The sequence below is a fragment of the Mesitornis unicolor genome, unplaced genomic scaffold (genome assembly GCF_000695765.1).
Source record: "Mesitornis unicolor isolate BGI_N332 unplaced genomic scaffold, ASM69576v1 scaffold10365, whole genome shotgun sequence".
Taxonomy (NCBI): Eukaryota; Metazoa; Chordata; class Aves; order Mesitornithiformes; family Mesitornithidae; genus Mesitornis; species Mesitornis unicolor.
The window spans coordinates 12,066-21,024 of NW_010183458.1; the positions used below are offsets into that span (position 1 = coordinate 12,066).

At 36.4% G+C, this 8,959-nt stretch overlaps 1 protein-coding gene across 1 annotated transcript; it reads right to left on the reverse strand.

Moving 5' to 3' along the window:
- Nucleotides 1-337: 337 nt before the first annotated feature.
- LOC104534573 (E3 ubiquitin-protein ligase RNF180-like) lies at nucleotides 338-8,511 on the reverse strand (the record flags this gene model as incomplete). The annotated part of the gene is made up of 3 exons (XM_010184144.1): nucleotides 8,410-8,511; nucleotides 6,119-6,214; nucleotides 338-1,270 (listed from the first exon to the last, which is right to left on the reverse strand). Coding segments are annotated over exons 1-3 (1,131 nt in total), but the record flags the coding sequence as incomplete, so codon positions are not given.
- Nucleotides 8,512-8,959: the final 448 nt, after the last annotated feature.

The window sequence follows — 8,959 nt, forward strand, 5'->3', positions numbered from 1 at the left end:
TCTCATTTAGAAGATCTGAACATTTAGTTTTCCTTTAATCACACTGATTAAATTTTACTGTATTTTTTCCCACTTCAAATTTATTATTAAATAAGAAAACTATAAGAAAGCAAACAGAAACAAGCTATATAGGTTTGATTTTACACAGAAAAAAAATGATCAGGTATAATTAGAAAAACTACATGTAGGAAAGGGTCATAGGTCCTTGTTTCCAGGATGCCTGACTCTAGACAATACTATGTTAAACCATTATTAAGAGACAGCATAAAAAAACCCTAAGAACTATTAATAAAAGCAAGTCAAACTTTACAAAACAGTAGTATAATTGAACACCTACTTGCTTCTGTAGCCATTGTTCTTGTCTTCTTTGTTTTCTCCTTAAGCTTTTCAACTTGTTTCTTTCTCTCTTATTCAGCTTTTGAGTGAAGGAAATACTGGTAGGCTGCACAGGGCCAACAGGTGTGAGGTATTGTTCCTCTTCTACAGCACTTGTAGAAAGGTTCAACATCAAAGGTGATCCAGCAGCAGCAGCATTCCCACAAGATTGTCCTATAGCTTTAAAATCACACTCACTTTCTGTTTCTCCGTGTACTAATTTGGTAAAGGAAGTAATGCAAAACCTTTTTTGTAGTTGGTCAGTGCTGGAACTGTATTGGTCCTGAAAAGCGCTATCATCTCTCCCACTGGACTCTAATTGCAAGCCACTTCGTGTGTAATCATTTTGGCCACAGTAAATTGTTCCCATACTGCAAGTTTCATACAATGTAGGTGACAAAACAAGTTTCTCTCTGATATTTAAATCCAAACTACGTGATCTTCTGTGAAAAGGTCTTACGGAGTATGTGTCATTCACAGGATACAAAGCAGAATGATTTTTTTTTTTATTTAATGCCTTTTTTGGAAGTTTTTTACTTTTCATCTCAAATCTGGGAGCTCTTACTTCTAGACAAAGTGCTTCTGTTAATCTTTCAGTACCATTATTATTTCTAGCCATGTATGAAAGTCCTTGATTTCTGATTTCCAAAGTTGCAGTTACCACTTCATGCCAGGTATCTTTGCTAAAACCAGACTGAATTTTGAGGAGAGGTAAGTGTTTTCCTGATGATTTTGCCAAATTAACTGAGAAAGCTGGCTGATAGTCAGTGCGACTTTTGCAGAAATGTATATTGACTAACTGTCCACAGGAACATTTTGTGTTGCAAACAAAGTTAAAGCCCCCTAAGCAGGCCTCACAGAACGGACAGTGCAGTTTTCCAATTGTCCACTGTGCCTATTGACAAGAAAAGAAAAAAACCAGAACACCCAATACATTCATTGAAAATAAATGATTAAGAAATCATTACTGGAGTTACTTTTCTCCTTTAATAAAAGTCTTTACTCTTTTTCAAAAACAAGAGACGAAACTTCACAGCAGAAAGAAAATCCACCATAAATAACATTCTGGTAAAAACTCTGCTTGCTGTAGAGATAACTAATTCTAAGAAATCTAGAACATGCATTTCAAAATGTAGGGGCTTTGAAATACATTTAAAATTTGGCCATACATAAAACAATGCTGCAATACTAATGAAAACATTAGATCCTTTAAAGCAGTGAAATCAATTTACCATGTTAATCTCAAATTGGCAAGCATAGTTTCTCAGCTGAGTCTTCTGAGTGCTGATACATTTCTTGCATACTAAGTACAGTGAAAAGAGATTTCTTACAAAGAGAATAAAGTTTTTTACTTTGCTTTCTCCAAAAAAGCTTGAAATGGTACTTTTATTTTGGAGCATGTATTATTACAACATAATCCGTGTGCAGATACCATAAACATCCTTAACACTCTTGCTATTATGAGACAGTTATTTTCATTATTTGTAATTCTATGAATTTAATTTCAATCCTAAAGTCATTTTTTCAAAAGAAAAAACATATCAAAGATCTACAAATGCCTACTTATTTGCACAACTATCAGTACTTTCAGTATATATATTAATCTGTCAGCAGAAATATTTTTGAGGATTAAAGTTATGCAAGTGTTTGTAGGATCAAAGTCCAAATGAGAAAAACATTATCAACTCCATTCACACATTACTTACTAGTGTGCCTAGAGTGGGGTTGAGCCATGAATACAGAAGCTGTCCAACACTTCTAGTTAAAGCATTGCTTTCAGTTGCAGATGTCTTTGCAAGAGTCCTGGTTTTGCTGGGATAGAATCACATAACCAATTTCCTATTCAGGAAAGCTGCATTTTTGAGAAGACTACTGCACTCGGAGTGGATGGGAACAAAGTTGATAGCACACTTTTTTGAAGCTTTTGGCCAGTGCTGGGATGCAGGTTGCCGTAGTGATCAAGGTCTTCAGCAGTTTTGAGTTAGCCAGGTGCAGAAGCTAATAGGAGTGAAAGCCACAGCAGAGGACCCAAACTGGCCAGAAAGATTATTCCGTATCATAAAAGTCATGCTCACTATAAACTGGGGAGTGTGCTGGGGGATGGCTCTCTTTCCTTGATGGTCAGTAGACCTAGAGGGTCTTGCCTGTCATTCTGCTCCCAAGGCCTACGCCCCAACTCATTGTGACCATTGCGCTTTCACTGGAGCTGCAGTGCTCACAGTGTTTGTTATTTAGCATTTACTGCTGTGAGCAAACTTCTTGAGAAAGTGGTTAAAATTGCTGCTCGTAGGACCTTTTTGAAACTCAGTTGCAGACTCAGCAATCCCACAGATAAGCAGAAGGCCCAAGCACATTATTTGAAGATAAAATGGTATCCCCCTATTGAACGGAAACCTCTTTGTCTGTCCTACTAACCCCATCTAGGAATGTCCAGGGATGAAATGTAGGTATCCTGTGTTTGTGTAGCCAAAGATGTTTCGAGAAATAGTGCTGATAATGCCCAATTAGCAGAATAAGTGACAAAATACATTTGCTTCTCGGAGAAAGGTGAAAAGTTTACAGTGATGAAGACAAAAAGCCTTCCTCCTGAAGACTATGAGCCTTCCTTCCCATAACCACCCAAAGACCACCAGAGTCGTAGGGTGCATGCCCAGATAGGAGGGGTTGTATGTTAATGGTTTTTGGAGGAATCCCCGCTTCGTATTAAGGAGCTCTCAGATATCTAATGAATATGTATGAATAGGTAGCATATAAACAATCACTTTGTAAGGGGAAATTGGAGTTCTCCCAAGGGATGATCCTGGGGACTCCCTGCGCATAATAAAGAATACCCGCTTTCTAAAACTCAAAGAGGAGTCTTGAAGTTTGAACTTATTTTCCAGCTTTCTTGGAATCAGTCTCATGACCACAGTACAGGCTGAGTATAACTTTGTGTATTTTATACTAATATTGGTTTTAACAGTAGTGTCTTATTATTATTTTATTAGATCTGTTTTTATTTCAACCCACGGATCTCCTTTCCTTTTCCCGATTCCCCTCCTCAGGTGGGCAGAGCTCATTGGGTAACAGAACAACTGTCTAAATGAAGACAGCAAGGTAGTCTGGGAAGGTGATTCCATGACTCATGCTTGTCTGATTGAAAGCTTCAGAAAGTTTCAATAAAACCAACTTTGCAATTTCAGAAAAAAAACTTGTGTGAAAAAAAAGATGTTATTTTCATATGCAATGCTATAAACAGTTCTAGAAACATTTCTTTGAGACACTTTCTCCTGTCTTGTGGGTTAAAACCTCAAAATTACACAAAGCATTGAAGATGTGTCTTTCGTCGTACCTATGCGAATCTGTTTAAATCTGGACATGTTTTTTAACTTAGAAAAAACAAGTCAGTTTACATATGCCCAAGGGCTTCCAAATCCCTGAAAATTCCTTGAACATGCAGAGTCTCTCTGTTTATAAGTCTGACCAACTTCTGCATATGCCATTCCCAAAAACGAATTAAGCTGGTTCAGAGATTTACTATGCACTCCCACGCTCCGTTTTCCAGATGCCACGGGCTACGCACAAAATTCAGGGAAAAGCACTTTCTAGTGCCTTTACTGAGTCCTTCTAGCACTCAGGCACTATGGAATAACACCATGGATATCCAAATGGAGAGGAGGAGTGACTCACAAAGATTAGGGAAGAACGCTAGGAGCCTGTCAGAAAGGGGAATGCAAGAGACAGTAGGGAAGAAAAAGGACATCTCTATGTCCTGTGTGCACAGAGACTGGGAGAGGAGGTGCAGTACAAGGGAGCCTGGGACTGATTTAGCATGAGCTTGGCAATGGACTGTGGAAGCATTGACTCAGTAAAAGAAGCAACAGCCTACTAATGGAGGAGGTGGTAGGGGGAAAATTAGCAAGATCTGAAAAGGAGCTGAGAGTACACAGATTTAATGACAGACTGTATAAAGAGGAAAAACCAGGAAGCTAAAACAAGTGAGGAGTGATGGGGAAAATAAAATGCAGGTCAATAAAGGTCACTAGCAGCACTAGCTAGATATTTATAATTATTGAAGATTATCTATACACTAATATGTGCATGAAACCCAGTGAGATTGGTTAAGAACAGGGACAGATGGTGAAAAAGAACCAGCTGGGAAGCAGTGGTTTTTTACAGCCTGCAAATAGACTTTGTGCTTATGTAAAATGATTTAGCCTTTGATTCAGGAGTCATACAGGAGAAAATAACACATGATCACAAAATTATTCAGAGCCCAGGAGAATCTAGGATTAAGTTAGAACTGTTTAAAAACCCCACACATTTATCCGTAAACCCACAGGATCTTTCCAAAGAAGTCAGAAGTGAATGAGGCAAGAGTTCTCAGGATATTAAAGGACAAAATGAATCCTAAGATACTGACTGAAGGTATTCACAGAGAATTGTATTCTTTGCCTCTGCCACCAGAGGAGCATTTCTCATCTGCAATCTTGAGCAAATATGTTAACCCTTTTCTGAGCAGTTTATGGGTTTTGTATTTCCCAGGTTCCTAGTCTTTCAAATGCAGAAGGTTGGCCATTTGCAGCTAAAGGTGAAAATAATAAAATTAGTATCAATATTTAATCCATTTTTACTGAAATAATATGCAAAGTAAAAAACTGCATCCTTATGATTAGACATTCAAGATTAGGCAATTCTGTAAAGTGAGGATATACCTCATCACCCCTAGTTTTCACACATATCGCCCACGATTAGTGTTTCTGAAACAGATACACTATTCTATCAAGCACTATTGAAGTATAAGAGATCATTCATTTTAAAAAGTTTAATTAATGTTTAACAAAATAAAATGTAGAGCAAAACAATGAAGAAAAATGAAACAAATAGCCGTAACATTTTTTTCTTAGTGTATCATTTTCAGGGTAGATTTGCTTAGATCAGAAGTTCCTTGTAACATAGTAAAACGGAGATACTGAAGTCTAAGCAGAAAGGAACGCAGATATCATTCATGTCTCGAAATTAAAGACTCATCAGAGAAAAAATGTACGGCAAAAGAAAACCACTGTTTCTGCTCATTGTATCTATGCAACAACATTAACTTTTAGACCTAAAATAACTGAACGAAAATACCTAGCTGAAAGAATCAGTACAACAGGAAAATTGTGAGATGGTTTGTAACTTCAAATAGGCAGTTAGAATTTAAAAGCAGTGACACTGGCTTGTCATCAGACCTTTGAATTTGCAGGAAGGTAACTACTTGCTATTCATGTGGCATAATAGCACATTAAATATAAAAGTTATCACATCATATTCCAACAACTCTTCTCTTACCAAACCCCAAGTCCAGTTTTATGGAGAAACATGCTTCTTATTGTCACTGTAAACATATACATTAGTACTGCAAGATAAAATGACCAATGCAAACCAAAACCCAAAACCAAGATAATTAATACAATTTTAAGCATTTACAAAATATGCAGAGGTGCCCATGACAGTTATTTGGACAAACATAAATACATTCACCTATAAGTGGGCAGGAACAGAATTTATCACTTGTAGTATTTGTGCATATGTAAAAAAAAAAATTAAGAGGGAAAAAAACCCTCTGTAAATGGTACTGATAAAAGTTACTTCAAAAACATCCCTCACTTAGAAGAGCTCTGTAATTTATGTGGACCTTAGCAAAAAAGTGCCCTTGAAATTAGTTCCCATCATATATTTCACATTTTGTTGAATGATAAAGATGTAAGCAAAAAAGATCTACCTTTTCAATGACGCATTTCACCCACTCTGGAATGGTGTCTAAGTTCACATGGCATATGTTGCAAGACTGCTGAGCAGCATCTAAAGGTTGTGATATCTGTTGAAAAAAGTATTGCACTGATATTCAACATTCATGTAAGCTTATTTTTGTCTGAATACTGCCAGAAGTCAGCTTCAAAAATTCAGAAAATATTTTAACAAATGATAAAACTCAAATATGTTGGTGCATTCTTTAAGCTAAAAATCAGGTAGGTGCTGTCAATAATTCTTTGTTTCTGAATCTAAGGAGATTGAACAGACTCCAATAGGGAGATGAAGGCATTTGGAGGTGGTTTTATGTTGTTTACAAGAACAGAAAGGATGCAATTGTTTATCTTCCAAGCTTATCTGGAAATTGATTTCAGAAGCACTATCAGCTGGCATAATTTTCCAGTAAAGATGGGAAAATTTAAGTTCTAGTTTATATGAAGACTGTGGTCAGTATTGCATAACTATGCCACAAATAGTTTTAAACTGATAAACCAGGAAGTCTTAGCAACTTCTGAATTTTTACTGCAATGAGATGACCAACTGAATAGAAAACAAAATTTAAAAAACTGTAGCATTTTACTGATACTGAATTAAAAACAATTACCTAACTACTTTTTAGCACAGAAGTGATACAAGTGTAATTAAAACTTTTAATATGGTTTAGTATGTCAGTAAAGTTATAAAGATTGCTAAAAATACAAGGAAATTCTGGTGAGTGTTAAAGTCTTAAAATCAGCTGTTAAAATTCAAGAATATGGAAAATCACGGACTTCTATGTTAGGAAACACATGGGAATAAAAGTTTAATTATGCTGAAAATTGAAAGTGGGGCTATACACAGAAGACAGAAGTTTTCAGAAATTCTCCAAGTAATGACAGCAGACAGATCTGTTTGCCATGTGTATGCTATTGCCTTCCTCCTATCTGTGGAAAGTACCTGTACTTCAGCTTGGATATAATTCTGACATAATTGTATCTACTGCATTCATAACGTCAACATTTGGTTTTAAGACTTGTTCTAAGATCTTCCTCTTTTACTCATATTTCAGCTATGTCTTTGTCTGAAGGTTTGAAGTTCATCAGGGAAAGCCCACATACTGGAAACATTACTTTGCTGCCCAATGTCTTAGAAAGTAGAGTCAAATTATGGGGTTTTATCTGCTATCTACATAATTAGAGAAGGAGTTCATTCAGTCTTCTGCACAGTGAAGATAGATCTCCACTAGTCATTAAAAGCTCCAACATAGTGTATGGGCAAAGATAGCTTTTTCTTTTCACTACATTTTTGCCATGAAATGAGTTGGAATTTCCATACACACCCCCAGAAAAATGCTTCAAACCATGCACAAAATAAAAACCCCTCAAGTATAAAGCATGAAAAATATTCCAGAACCTAAAACTCTGCAAGGGAGAGATTAAAATGGGATTTATTAATAATTATATCAGGATCTTAAAAAATAATAACTTTGGTCCTACCTCTATTGGTTATACTCTTCTCCAGTGCCAAAAAAGAATGCTGTTCTATTTCTAGTGCATTAATTAAAAGGATCAACACCTTCCCTTATATTTGCTTTTTTGCTTTGATTCAAGATCATAGGATGCAAGCACAGTCTTCTTGGCACATTTGGAAAAAGTATAACTCTTCATGATTACTAACTGCCATTATAAAGCAGCAGGAAATACTCTCTCATTGTCTTATTCCATATTATTTTTCCATTTACTTTAATAAAGATGATGTAAATTTCGAAGTGGTATTTTAGCCTGGCAGGGCAACACCCCACCTCTGGGCAGGCTAATCTTCTGAACTATTTTTGTGTGCAGACTGTCCTCAACTTTTTCAAAATGAAGACTAAAAGTTTCTGATGTAGCAATATTTGACACACAGTTAACAACCACAGTGGAAATTAGTGTCAGTATTTAAAACACACCTCAGCATCAAACAGTTCTCTGTTAAGAGATACTAAAACAAAAAATGACTGCACTAAAACTGTGAAAAAGAGCTCATTTTTGGATGAAAAATAGTAACACTATATACACAATTTAGTAGTTAAATGTATCATGAATACCAGCCTTCATGTCTCAGAACATAAAGGTGATTACTGCCTACTTGGCTTCAGTAGCACTACTGCTTACAATACTCTCTAGGAAACTCCGTATTTTGTACTCATCTCCACAGGAGATTAATTACTAAGTGAAGGCAAGTCTAATACTTCTTTATTTAAACCAACGGCACTAGAAAAAGTTGCAAACCCTCTCCAGATGCTATACTTACTTCTTTTCCATGACATTTTGCAAGGCAAACAGAATTTGCTATGTATTTTCTGCAACTCCAGCAACATAGCGTATCGGCCTCTTCGTTACTCATTTCAATTTGTGATTCTTAAGCTCTGTGTGTCTGAAAAATCTGTAGAGACCACAAAAACATACAATTCAGTCACCTGCTGAAACCACACATACTTTCCTCTTGCAACCCAGAAGTCTGTAAGTAGTCTCTTCACTATAGAGGAGACTAATGCTTTATTTGCAAATGGTCTCTGATGTTTTCTTAATTTTCTGTTTAGTGATTTTACTTTTCAGCTTAGACTCTTCTAAGTGGCTGAACTTGCTGAAACTAACAGCATGTTTTTTTCAGACAGCGTTCACTTCTACAAGTGATAATACTTGTACGTTATGTAAAAATGACAAGGCCACTGTATCACCATGGGTGCTGTATCCACACCTGGCGAGAGGAGCAGGAGAGACAGGACAGATGACTCAAAACTGACCAACAAGGTATTCCATCCCACATACATCACACTCAATATAAAGCTGAG